Genomic DNA, 14,651 nt, shown 5'->3' with positions numbered 1-14,651 from the left:
TGCGTGTGCAACGTTTAAAAATCAGACGCACCCAGCTACGTTTTACTGCTGGCTTCGCCATTTGCTTTCCTTAATTGGGAAAAAAATACCTGCTCTGCCAGAGTTATAATAACTCTGCTACCCTCACGTTCTGTGACACATTAGCAGGGCCACAGCACAGTTATTAAACTTCTCATGTTCATTGAATATACGCAGTGCTGCCTTTTGGTGGAAAAAAACTGAAAAAAATTCTATTTGTCCTGCCTCTGTCCGTCCTAAGGGCGGTGGACACGTGTCGGCTGCGTGTGCAACGATTAAAAATCAGACGCACCCAGCTACGTTCTACTGCTGGCTTCGCCATTTGCTTTCCTTAATTGGGAAAAAAATACCTGCTCTGCCAGAGTTATAATAACTCTGCTACCCTCACGTTCTGTGACACATTAGCAGGGCCACAGCACAGTTATTAAACTTAGATTATTCATTCACTAGAAACAGTGGGGCCTTTCGTTTTCAAAAAAGGGAAAAAATTATATTTGGCCTGCAGTCTTGCGCCAATTTATTTCCTGCCTGTGAAATCAAATCACTGGTAATACAGCATGCTGAGGGGTAGGGGTAGGCCTAGAGGACGTGGACGCGGCCGAGGACGCGGAGGGCCAAGTGAGGGTGTGGGCACAGGCCGAGCTCCTGATCCAGGTGTGTCGCAGCCGACTGCTGCGCGATTAGGAGAGAGGCACGTTTCTGGCGTCCCCACATTCATCGCCCAATTAATGGGTCCACGCGGGAGACGGTTATTAGAAAATGAGCAGTGTGAGCAGGTCCTGTCCTGGATGGCAGAAAGTGCTTCGAGCAACCTATCGTCAACCCGCAGTTCTGCGCCGTCCACTGCTGCAAATCCGAATCCTCTGTCTGCTGCTCCTCCTTCCTCCCAGCCTCCTCACTCCACTACAATGACACCTGCTCAGGAGCGGGAACACTCCCAGGAACTGTTCTCGGGCCCCTGCTTAGATTGGGCAGCAGCGGTTCCTCTCCCACCAGAGGAGTTTATCGTCACTGATGCCCAACCATTCGAAAGTTCCCGGGGTCCGGGGGAAGAGGCTGAGGACTTCCGCCAACTGTCTCAACAACTTTCTGTGGGTGAGGAGGACGATGACGATCAGACACAGTTGTCTTGCAGTGAGGTAGTAGTAAGGGCAGTAAGTCCAAGGGAGCAGCGCACAGAGGATTCGGAGGAAGAGCAGCAGGACGATGAGGTGACTGACCCCACCTGGTGTGCAACGCTTACTCAGGAGGACAGGTCTTCAAAGGGGGAGTCAAGGGCATCAGCAGGGCAGGTTGCAAGAGGCAGTGCGGTGGCCAGGGGTAGAGGCAGGGCCAGACCAAATAATCCACCAACTGTTTCCCAAAGCGCCCCTTCGCGCCATGCCACCCTGCAGAGGCCGAGGTGCTCTAAGGTCTGGCAGTTTTTCACAGAGACGCCTGACGACCGACGAACAGTGGTGTGCAACCTTTGTCGCGCAAAGCTCAGCCGGGGAGCCAACACCAACAGCCTCACCACCACCACCATGCGCAGACATATGATGGCCAAGCACCCCACAAGGTGGGACGAAGGCCGTTCAGCGCCTCCGGTTTGCACCCCTGCCTCTCCCCCTGTGCCCCAACCTGCCACTGAGATGCAACCCCCCTCTCAGGACACAGGCACTACCGCCTCATGGCCTGCACCCACACCCTCATCTCCGCTGTCCTCGGCCCCATCCAGCAGTGTAGTTCAGCGCACCGTCCAGCCGTCGCTTGCGCAACTGTTGAAGCGCAAGCGCAAGTACGCCGCCACGCACCCGCACGCTCAAACATTAACCGTCCGCATAGCAAAATTCATCAGCCTTGAGATGCTGCCGTATAGGGTTGTGGAAACGGAGTCCTTCAAAAGTATCATGGAGGCGGCGGCCCCGCGCTACTCAGTTCCCAGTCGCCACTACTTTTCCCGATGTGCCGTCCCAGCCCTGCACGACCACGTCTCCCGCAACATTGTACGCGCCCTCACCAACGCGGTTACTGCCACGGTCCACTTAACAACGGACACGTGGACAAGCACAGGCGGGCAGGGCCACTACATCTCCCTGACGGCACATTGGGTGAATTTAGTGGAGGCTGGGACAGAGTCAGAGCCTGGGACCGCTCACGTCCTACCCACCCCCAGAATTGCGGGCCCCAGCTCGGTGGTGGTATCTGCGGAGGTGTATGCTTCCTCCACTAAAGCACCCTCCTCCTCCTCCTCTGTCTCGCAATCAAGATGTGTTAGCAGCAGCATGTCGCCAGCAGTCGGTGTCGCGCGGTGTGGCAGCACAGCGGTGGGCAAGCGTCAGCAGGCCGTGCTGAAACTACTCAGCTTAGGCGATAAGAGGCACACGGCCCACGAACTGCTGCAGGGTCTGACACAGCAGACCGACCGCTGGCTTGCGCCGCTGAGCCTCCAACCGGGCATGGTCGTGTGTGACAACGGCCGTAACCTGGTGGCGGCTCTGCAGCTCGGCAGCCTCACGCACGTGCCATGCCTGGCCCACGTCTTTAATTTGGTGGTTTAGCGCTTTCTGAAAAGCTACCCACGCTTGTCAGACCTGCTCGTAAAGGCGCGCCGGCTCTGCGCACATTTCCGCAAGTCCCACACGGACGCTGCCACCCTGCAACATCACTTTAAGCTGCCAGTGCACCGACTGCTGTGCGACGTGCCCACACGGTGGAACTCTACGCTCCACATGTTGGCCAGGCTCTATGAACAGCGTAGAGCTATAGTCGAATACCAACTCCAACATGGGCGGCGCAGTGGGAGTCAGCCTCCTCAATTCCTTTCAGAAGAGTGGGCCTGGTTGGCAGACATCTGCCATGTCCTTGGTAATTTTGAGGAGTCTACCCAGGTGGTGAGCGGCGATGCTACAATCATTAGCGTCACCATTCCTCTGCTATGCATCTTGAGAAATTCCCTGCAAACCATAAAGGCAGCTGCTTTGCACTCGGAAACGGGGGCGGTGGAAGACAGTATGCCGCTGGATAGTCAGGGCACCCTCCTGTCTATTTCTCAGCGCGTACAGGAGGAGGAGGAGGAGCATGAGGAGGATGAGGAGGAGGGGGAAGAGACAGCTTGGCCCGCTGCTGACGGTACACCGGCTGATTGCCTGTCATCCTTTCAGCGTGTATGGCCTGAGGAGGAGGAGGAGGAGGATCCTGGCATTGATCTTCCTAGTGAAGACAGCCATGTGTTGCGTACAGGTACCCTGGCACACATGGCTGACTTCATGTTAGGATGCCTTTTTCGTGACCCTCGCGTTGCACGCATTCTGGCCACGACGGATTACTGGGTGTACACACTGCTCGACCCACGCTATAAGGAGAACCTGCCCACTCTCATTCCCGAAGAGGAAAGGGGTTCGAGAGTGTTGCTATACCACAGGACCCTTGCGGACAAGCTGATGGTAAAATTCCCAGCCGACAGCGCTAGTGGCAGAAGGCGCAGTACCGAGGGCAAGGTAGCAGGGGAGGTGCGGAGATCGAGCAGCATGTACATCCCGGGCAGTGCAACAGTCTTTAAGGGCCTGGCCAGCTTTATGGCTCCCCACCAAGACTGTGTCACCGCTCCCCAGTCAAGGCTGAGTCGGCGGGAGCACTGTAAAAGGATGGTGAGGGAGTACGTAGCCGATCGCACGACCATCCTCGGTGACGCCTCTGCCCCCTACAACTACTGGGTGTCGAAGCTGGACACGTGGCCTGAACTAGCGCTGTATGCCCTGGAGGTGCTTGCTTGTCCTGCGGCTAGCGTCTTGTCGGAGAGGGTGTTTAGTGCGGCTGGGGGAATCATCACAGATAAGCGTAGCCGCTTGTCAACCGACAGTGCCGACAGGCTAACACTCATCAAGATGAACAAAGCCTGGATTTCCCCAGACTTCTGTTCTCCACCAGCGGACAGCAGCGATACGTAAGCAATACGTAGGCTGCACCCGCGGATGGAAGCTACGTTCTCTCTCACCATCCAAAACGGGGACATTTCTGCTTCATCAATCTGTGTCTAATATTCCTCCTCCTCCTCCTGCTCCTCCTCCTGAAACCTCACGTAATCACGCTGAACGGGCAATTTTTCTTAGGGCCACAAGGCTCACTCAAATAATTTTTCTGAACAATTTTTATAAGTTTCAATGCGCTTAAAAGCGTTGGAACTTTAACTTGAACCAATTTTTCGTTACACTGGGCTGCCTCCAGGCCTAGTTACCACTTAAGCCACATTAACCAAAGCGATTCACCTGCCATCTTGGTTGGGCATGGCCAATTTTTACTGAGGTACATTAGTACTGTTGGTACACCAATTTTTTGGGGCCCTCACCTACAGTGTAATCATAGCAATTTGTATGTTCTTCGCCTGCACTCATGGTACAGAAAGGTGTGTGGGGTTGGCCTACACTTTAGCTACATAAATGTAACTTGGGCCTTGGCTATACTAAGGCTACTGAAATGGAACTAAGACTGCGCTCCCACTATACTGCTGCTTCGGAATTGTTACTGGGGCCTGTTTTGAGTGCTACTATTGCTGACATGGAACGAAGACTGCGCTCCCGCTATACTGCTGCTTCGGAATTGTTACTGGGGCCTGTCTTGAGTGCTACTATTGCTGACATGGAACGAAGACTGCGCTCCCGCTATACTGCTGCTTCGGAATTGTTACTGGGGCCTGTCTTGAGTGCTACTATTGCTGACATGGAACGAAGACTGCGCTCCTCCTATAATGCTGCTAGTGATATGTTAGTGGGGCCTGTCCTAATGCTACGGCTGAAATGTTACGAATTATGGGCTCTGCCTATACCGCTGCTAATGGTATGTCTCTGGGGTGTGGAAACAGAGGCTTCCCAAAGACATGATGGCGGCGAGGCCATTTCCCACCAACGCGGTTACTGTTAAGGTGCATATAACCACGGACACGTGGAGAGGACACGTAGTGCCTCAAAAACATCCCCCTCCTCCTCCAACAGGGAAAACATTCTTGGCAAATGCCTTTGCATTGGTTCGTCTGGTGGCAGTCCAAGAATTTCACCTTTACCGACACAACAAGAGAGCCCCCCACCATCCCCCCGCCACGGCCCACTTAATCCTGGCCACATTCCGAAAACCAACAAAATACAACCGTGCTACTAGGTCCGCAGTCACCACCACATTACCACCAACGCGGTTACTGTTAAGGTGCATATAACCACGGACACGTGGAGAGGACACGTAGTGCCTCAAAAACATCCCCCTCCTCCTCCAACAGGGAAAACATTCTTGGCAAATGCCTTTGCATTGGTTCGTCTGGTGGCAGTCCAAGAATTTCACCTTTACCGACACAACAAGAGAGCCCCCACACCATCCCCCCGCCACGGCCCACTTAATCCTGGCCGCATTCCGAAAACCAACAAAATACAACCGTGCTACTAGGTCCGCAGTCACCACCACATTACCACCAACGCAGTTACTGTTAAGGTGCATATTACCAGTCTGACTGGGGCATGCAGACACCTTGACAGAATGAATAGTGTGTGGCACATAGGTTCCCCATTGCTATGCCCACGTGTGCAGCTCCTGATGGCGGTGGCACAGGATTATATTTCTCATTGCTTCTGTACAGCATTGTGGGCTATCGCCCCGCCCCTTTTAAAGAGGGTCGCTGCCTAGCCGTGCCAACCCTCTGCAGTGTGTGCCTGCGGTTCCTCCTCATGGCAGACGCACTTCTAAATAGACATGAGGGTGGTGTGGCATGAGGGCAGCTGAAGGCTGCGCAGGGACACTTTGGTGTGCGCTGTGGGGGGGAGGGGGGGCGGTTGGTCAGCATGTAACCCAGGAGAAGTGGCAGCGGAGTGTCATCCAGGCAGTGATTGTGCTTTGTTGTAGCTAGTGTGGTGCTTAGCAAAGGTATGCCATGCTAATGAGGACTTTTCAGAAGTAAAAGTTGTTGGGAGGGGGGGGGGGCCCACTCTTGCCGGTATTGTGGCTTAATAGTGGGACCTGTGAACTTGAGATGCAGCCCAACATGTAGCCCCTCGCCTGCCCTATCCGTTTCTGTGTCATTCCCATCACTTTCTTGTATTGCCCAGATTTTCACACATGAAAACCTTAGCGAGCATCGGCGAAATACAAAAATGCTCTGGCCGCCCATTGACTTCAATGGGGTTCGTTATTCGAAACGAACCCTCGAACATCGCGGGAAGTTCGTTTCGAATAACGAACACCCGAACATTTTGGTGTTCGCTCATCTCTAACCAGAACCAAACAACTCTAATTTATAATTTGGTCGTTTCACTTATACAGTTTCTTTCATATGTTGGTCATTTATAGATTTTAATATCAAGGAGAAGATAATTGGTCCAATAGCATTGCATGAATCTCAAAGTAACACATTCTGACCATATTGAACTTGACAGTATCATTATCTCAGTAATGCATTAATCCCCAGACTACACTGACAGATCCCAGAGCTACATCAAACACTGCTTATAAGTAGCTTGAAAAATTATTTAACCCAAGGCTCAACAGTCTGTTCATAAGCGTTAATATCGACCCATGTGGGCATATGTCCTTATGTCTGCTGGATCATTTGGAAAGCTCTGTTCAGTATAGAATGGTTATTTTCCAAAGAAACACCTTAAATATTGTGCATAGATATGTAATTTTGTATCATATAAAATATCAGTGGAGACTGTGGGGTTCGGCAGCTGAGCAGGCCAAATTCACTAGGAGTCTCATGTATGATAAGAACTTAAATCACAGTGAATGAGGGAGAAGAGGAGAGACATTGAAAACGCAGGAGAAAGAGGTGAAGTTATAGAAAATGAAATCTAGATTAAAAAGAGAAAGCCACGAAATAACATGATCAAAGATGAAGTCTATAAAAACCATAACTAAACATTAAAGGGGATATCCAGGCAAGAACAATATATTTAAATCTTCTTAGCCTGATTTACAAATATAGTAGTCATACTCACTATTCACCTGCCTTTCCCATTCCTACTTCTTACTGCAGCGATGACATCACCAGGGACATTTGACTACTGCGGCCAATCACCCGTCTTCGTTTGGCCAGCGATGAGCTGCAGTGGTCAGCTGTCCATGTTTCAGGTTATCATCGCTGCTGCAGCGGGAAATGGAGAGCAGTAGGGAATTGGGGACCTTTAGAGCTGGAGCAGCAGGTGAGATAAGTGTGCCTTATTTTATGTTCATGCAGCAGGTTGTGCAGATTTAGGCTGCTCTCACACTAAGGGCTCACACCCACTTGCGTTAAGAACGCATCGCAAGTTTGTGCTTTGCAATTTTTGCGCGATTCGTGTTTACCATTAGAAAGTCCCATTGACAATCGCGTGACAAAAACGCAGCGATATCGTGTGAATAAAATGCGCAAGAAAACCGCGAGTGTGCAGAAGCCCTAACTGATTTGAATTACGGATACCACAATCGTCTTCCTACACGGTAATATGCCGGCATTGAAAGGCGTGGACCTTACCCAGTTCACTCATACTTGTGGTTAGGAATTGCAGATTTTGTGAATGGAAGAAAAATCGCAGCATGCCTTATTTTACGGCAGATTCCACGCGTATGGGCTCCATTGACCTCTACGGATGCGTTTGATCTACAATGCAGATGTGGGGGGATTCACTTGCAAGTTGCTAGGAGAACAAATACAAATGGTATAAATAAAGCAGGAGTTTGTGGGGAGACAATGCAGGACGAAGTCTGGGGAGCAACACCCTGTCTGCAACCTCTGCTTGTTCTTCTGGACTCTTCCTCATAAGAAAAGGTGCTTCTTTTTGTTTTAAATGGTTTTTACTACTTTCACAATAAGTAGTATAAAACCAGCTGCGGATATCCATTTGTGGAATCCAACTTGTTCACGTCAGCCCGGCCTTAGAAATAATGTTTTGCCTGGATAACTCTTTTTAAGGTATGTTCACATGTAGCGAAAATATTGGAGATCTTCTGCAGTGGTAAATCCACTGCAAAATCTGTAATAGTGCAGATTTTTATTGGGTTTCAGCTGCAGATCCACAGCTGATTTCAACCTGCAACTCCACGCCTCTCACCATACTGAGCTCTCATTGCATCACACATGCCTCACCCAGCATCTGCTAATAAGCCCCCCACCGTTAATTGGGTGATGCACCCACTTCTAGATCCCCTGAGCAGTGGCAGCAGAGGGCTAAGTGTTGGGGTGAGGGATTTGCGCTGCAGTATGGGCTCAGTATGGCAAGAGGAGCAGCATTGCAGGTGGAAATCTGGTGGATTAGCAGCTGAGACTCGTTTAAAATTGTGGCTTTTGACTCGATTTTTGAGGCGGAAATGCAGCGGAGTTTGCCACAGATTTTTCCGCTCCAAAACATCTGCATTATTTTTGCCACCTGTGAACGTACCCTTAAAAAATCTCTCCAGATTCCCCATAAATCAATGGCAAATCAATTATTCTATATCATCATTCATAACCTTTTCTAAACATAACCTTTCGATTTCATGCAGTTTTGATACTGGTCATGAGAAATTGTGGCTTTCTCCTATTTTCTGCTATAAGAGGCCATTATCGCTTGTTCACTGTGTGTAGGAAATAAAAAGAATCCTATTAATATTCAAACTCTTTAGAGATCCTTCTAGAAGTAACTTTAGTACTTACAGTTATGGCAGGTGGCACCAGTGTATCCGGTTCCTTCACAATTGCAGGTTATGGTATCCCATGTCTGAGTGCACTTGCCTCCATGTTCACAATTATTAGGGACACATCTATCAAAGAAAAGAGATAAAACAGAACAAAAATTAGATAAATAAGACATAAATTAGTATCCTGAATGACCAGATTTCAAGCTGCCCATGTAGTATATCCGAGCAAATACCTTTGGCAGTTTTTATACACCGTAGTAATTAATCCTCATTAGCACCAACAGACCATAATGAAATGTGACGGTATATGCCAATTGCACAAAAGGTGAGGCATAGCAAGACTAATAACAGCCATCTTAATTCAAGAAGCACATCAGGGTACAGGCTGATGGGTTAGATTAGCTTCTCCAAATTCCATAATTGGCAGGAACACGAGAGCAGACATTAGAAAGGAACAAGAAGAGACATGTTTGTGAACCTTTACTGTTCATTGGTTGGGTCCTGGACATATTAGGCAAGTTTAACAGCATACAGAGAGATTGCAATGATTTTCAGAGGCTACTTCTCATCAGTAAAAGGGTAATGAGGTGGCAGTGTGCCTGCTGGCTTTAACAGAAAATAATCAGCCTGCATTGCAAAGCATGGGCATCCGACTAAGGAAAAAAGGCATTAAACAGCAAATCTTATAACAGAAGTTGAAATGATTCAATCTCTGATACTTTCTTCCTTTTCAAGTTCATTCACGCCAGCCGCAGGCACGGACTTCTCGTAGAGAATGAAGGCATGAAACTAACTGGGCTATAAAGCAGGAAAGAGATGCTGTCCATATATCAAGCTCGTTACAATTAATAATGGCAGAAGCTATCACATAAAAATTATAGCATGACCTGTCTACGGAAAACGCAACATTTGTTGATTATTTTTGCTCTATTTTAAAGGGAATTTATAATCTATTTTATTTTAGCTTTATATGTAAATCTGTAGTAGAGAAATAACGGGATTATTCTGTTTTTAAATGTTATCGCAATTTTGTATTTAACGTCAAGGGGGTGGCCGTCCGTGATACGCACACTTCCTTCCTGTGCTACCTGAATAGACATTACAGCAGAGTATGTGCACAAATGTGAAAGAATTGACAATGAAATCTAATAGACTACTACTGACTCCAGACAATGACAAAGTACATCCCCATATCTCAGAGACCATAGACTAATAGGGGAGATGCTTACAAAGTCTTATTTGTGTTTACTATACTGCTGTATCTTAGCCTCCATCAGTACAACAGAGCTGTCATTAACTCACCTAATCACTAATGATAGCGAGATGACTCTGTTCATCATCTCCCAATCTATTGAGCAAAGCTGACAAGTGAGCTACAGAAAACAGGAAGCATCCGTCAACTGGGATTGCTCTTGTGGCCAGTGTGAAAAGTGTAATATTTCAAGATAAATTAATTAAGTGGACAGTAACAAATAGAATGGGCGAACAAATCGTTTGCTTTCAAACAACATCCATTTACAAGAGCAGATAATTGTTTCAATTTTTTCGGCATTTTTTTGTTCAGCTTGTCAATAATCTGTCTAGTGAGTCTGTAAATGACTGGGAATGGAGAATGACTGAATGATCGCCCTTTTACACACAGCGGCTGGCAAAGGATGCCTGCATGTAATGAACGCTGAACAATATTCAAACTAATTATTGATCATCGTTTAGTCATTGGCCGTGTTCACACTGAGCGATCAGCAATCATTTCTGTACAATTCAATGATAATTTGAATGATATAATCATTCCGTGTAAGAGGGCTCTTAGTTTGGAATCCAGAAATTCTTTTGTTAAAGTTCTTGTTACGAGGGCTGCACCAGCAACTATGTAATGAATGCCAAATATACTTCAATTACATTTGAAACATTCCGAAGGTCTACAGTGTACACTATAAACTTTTTTTTTTTTAATGTATATCGACGTGCAGGCTATAGCATTCTCAGGCTGCAGTCTGTACTTGAGTATAGGGGCAGTATTGGTCAGGCAGGGACAGTGGTAGTGTAGAATCCTGTCTACAAGGTTCTTCTTAGGGCAACCTGTGACCGTGTGCATTTAACTCCGTGGTTGCTGGGAGTTGTAGTACCTCTGTATTGCACAGCAGAGCCTGCGTGCAGCCTTCATTTAAACATATTTCTGTCCGCACTTTGCGTTGCGTCAGTTCAGTCTGCCTCTAAGTGTACGCCAAGAAACCACACATTTTCTACAACGCTCTGTTATACATGTGCTGTCTCAGAAGTTCGCGGTCTGCCCGACGCCCATAGATTGAAAGTGCAATACACACTGCATAGCCTCAGCCTGCATTGCGGCTAGCGTCTTGTCAGAGAGGGTGTTTAGTGCAGCTGGGGGAATCATCACGGACAAGCATACCCGCCTGTCAACTGACAGCGCCGACAGGCTTACACTCATAAAGATGAACAAAGCCTGGATTTCCCCAGACTTCTCTTCTCCACCAGCGGACAGCAGCACTACCTAAAGACCTTTGTCAATCTGTGTATGATATTCGTCGTCCTCCTCCGGCTCCTCCTCCTGAAACCTCTCGTAATCACCGCAAATGGGCAATTTTTCTGTGGGCCAAAAGGCTCATATAACGTTTCTAAATAATATTTATCTGTTTCAATTCTCATTAAGGCATTGAAACTTACACCTGAACCAATTGTTTTTTAGACTGGGCTGCCTCCAGGCCTAGTTAAAAATTAAGCCACAGTACGCTAAGCGATTAATGGGTTTCACCTACCCTCTGAGTTGGGCATGGGCAATTTTTCTGGGGTACATTTGTACTGTCGGTACACCAATTTTTCGGGCCCTCGCCTACAATGTAATCAAAGTAATTTTTATGGGCTTCGCCTGCACTCATGGTACACCACTGTGTCTGGGGTTGGCCTACACTTTTGTTACAGAAATGTAACTCTGTTCTGCCTACCTATACTTCTGCCACAGTACTGCTACAGGGGTCTGACTTTACTTCAGCAACAGAAATGTTACTTCGGTCTGCCGATACTTCTGCTCCTGAAATGTTACCTTGGTTGGTGTATACTGTTACTATTGTAATTTTACTAATACTGGGCTCTGCCCATAATGCTTCAATGGAAATGTTACTGGGGCAGGTCTATACTGCTATAACAGAAATGTAACTAATAGTGGGCTCTGCCCATACTGCTTCTACGTTACTGTTACTGGGGTCTGACTATACTGCTACTACTGAAATGTTACAAATACTTTGCTCTCCCTACACTGCTGCCCGGGAAATGTTTATCTGCTGCTTTGCCCATACTGCTTCAATGTTACTGTTACTGGGGTCTGTCTGCACTGCTGGAACTGAAATGTGACTGGGGCATGTCGCAACTGATACTACTGAAATGTTACTGGGGTCTGTCAATACTGCTGGAACTGAAATGTTACTGGGGTCTGTCTAGACTTATACTACTGAACTGTTACTGGGGTCTGTCTAGACTTATACTACTGAAGTGTTACTGGGGTCTGTCTATACAGATACTACTGAAATGTTACTGGGGTCTGTGTATACTGCTGCCAATGAAATGTTACAGGGGTTTGTGCATACTCTTACCGCTGAAATGTTACTAATTCTCGGCTCTGCCTATACTGCTGCTACTACAATGTTACAGGGTAGTGGAAATGAAGGCTTCCCAAAGACATGATGGTGGCGAGGCCATGCTACTAGGTTCCCCAGGTGCGACAACTTTTCAGCGACGCGGTGACTGGGAAGGTGCATATAACCACGGACACAGGGACAGGACACGTACTGCCTCAAAAACTTCCCCATCCTCCTCCTCCAACAATGAAAACATTCTTGGCAAATGCTTTCCCAGTGGTCCGTCTGGCGGCAGTCCAAGAATTTCACCTTAAACGACACAATAAGAAAGCCCCCTACCACGGCCCACTTAATCCTGGCCACATTCCGAAAACCAACGGGATAAAACTGCACTAATAGGTCCACAGTCGTGACCACTATCCCACCAACGCGGTTACTGGTAAGGTGCATATAACCACGGACACGGGGACAGGACACGTACTGCCTCAAAAACATCCCCGTCCTCCTCCTCCAACAATGAAAACATTCTTGGCTGAAGCCCACCTGTATTTAATCTGACGTTAGCTCTGCTGTCCAGGGCACTGCAATGGGATCTATTTATGTACCGCCGGTGGGTTCCAGGGAGCCACCCATGCTGTGGGTCCACAGGGACTTCACATTAGGAATTTGTACCTGCCTGTGTCTATGTATTAAAAACCCTGGTCAGACTGGGGCATGCAGTGTGGGCCGAAGCCCATCTGCATTTAATCTGACGTTACCTCAGCTGTGCTGGGCAATGCAATGGGATTTATTTATGTACCGCCGGTGGGTTCCTGGGACCCACCCATGCTGTCGGTCCATACGGAGTTGTAACTGCATGTGTCTACTTATAAAGAACCCCAGTCTGACTGGGGCATGCAGTGTGGGCCAAAGCCCACCTGCATTTAATCTGACGTTAGCTCTACTATCCAGGGCACTGCATTGGGACAAACTACAGGAGCAATACAGCGCTAATGAGACGTGCACAGCTACGCTAGCATTGGAGTCCGCTGTAGGCCCGCGATTGCTGAGGGTTTGTGCAGAGGCCTATGTCCTGGGTGCAGTGAAAGTCCGCTTCCTGCCTAGGAGTGCTGAATCTGTGGGCCGAGGCCTATGTCATGGGCGCGGTGCAAGTCTGCCATGTTTGGCTGCTCAGATCAATTTTTTGTTCATTTCTTGGGTTTCCTAGGACCCACCTATGCTGTTGGTGCAAACTTAGTTCCCATCGCAGTGTTTGACCTGTCTGGCACAAAGACACTGACTGACTTGGGTAGGGGGCAGAGCGCAGACGGCTTTCCCCTTGCAGTGTCGATTGAGCTATGCGACACCTTGACAGAATGAATACTGTGTGGCACATGGATTCCCCATTGCTATGCCCACGTTTGCAGCTCCTGACGGAGGTGGCACAGGATTGGAGTTCTCATTGCTTCTGTACAGCATTGTGGGCTATCGCCCCGCCCCTTTTAAAGAGGGTCGCTGCCTGGCCCTGCCAACCCTCTGCAGTGTGTGCCTCCGGTTCCTCCTCATGGCTGACGCACGTATAAATAGACATGAGGGTGGTGTGGCTGTGAGGCCAGCATGTGGCATGAGGGCAGCTGAAGGCTGTGCAGGGACACTTTGGTGTGCGCTGTGGACGCAGAGTCGTGTGGGGGGGGGGGTGTTGGGCAGCATGTAACCCAGGAGAAGAGGCAGGGGTGTGTCCCACAGGCAGTGCTTGTGCTTAGTTGGAGGTAGTGTGGTGCTTAGCTAAGGTGTGGCTTACTTATGAGGGTTTGTCCGAAGTAAAAATTGTTGGGGGGGGGGGCACTCTTGCCGCTATTGTGGCTTAATAGTGGGACCTGGGAGCCAGAAATGCAGCCCAGCATGTTGCCCCTCGCCTGCCCTATCCGTTTCTGTGTCGTTTCCATCACTTTCTTGGGTTTTGCAGATTTTCACCAATGAAAACCTTAGCGGAGCATGGGTGATATACAAAAATGCTCGAGTCGCCCATTGACTTCAATGGGGTTTGTTACTCGAAACGAACCCTCGAGCATCGCGGAAAGTTCGACTCGAGCAACGAGCACCCGAGCATTTTGGTGCTCGCTCATCTCTACTTGCAATATAGGCTGAACAAAGTCTCTTGTCTACAAGGACTTGTTTGCATAAAATGTGGAAATGTAACAGCCAATCAGATTACAGCTTTTATAATGCAAGTTTGAAAAAGAAAGCAGATATTGTATGGGTGATATTAGACAATGGATGCAGCTTTTTTTGTCTTCACTAGTTAAAAATAAATAAATGGTATGATATAAAGTACCTACAAATCTTTGTTGTGGGGAAGCAGAAAGTTTTGCTCCTTTCATCATACTTCCTGACATGGGTGCACCAGAGATACAATTAGATTTTATGTGCTTAAGTTTTACTGAAGTG

General features: G+C 48.3%; 1 protein-coding gene across 1 annotated transcript in view; it reads right to left on the bottom strand.

Annotated features, from left to right (window-relative positions):
- CNTNAP2 (contactin associated protein 2) overlaps positions 1–14,651 on the bottom strand; it is a 1,903,897-nt gene that overhangs the window by 640,310 nt on the left and 1,248,936 nt on the right. Inside the window, exon 11 of the mRNA XM_066585040.1 lies at positions 8,648–8,754. Coding sequence (XP_066441137.1) covers positions 8,648–8,754 — 107 coding nt within the window. The remainder of the gene's footprint in view (positions 1–8,647; positions 8,755–14,651) is intronic.

This window comes from Eleutherodactylus coqui, chromosome 12 (genome assembly GCF_035609145.1).
Source record: "Eleutherodactylus coqui strain aEleCoq1 chromosome 12, aEleCoq1.hap1, whole genome shotgun sequence".
NCBI lineage: Eukaryota > Metazoa > Chordata > Amphibia > Anura > Eleutherodactylidae > Eleutherodactylus > Eleutherodactylus coqui.
This window is presented reverse-complemented; position numbering and strand designations above follow the sequence as displayed.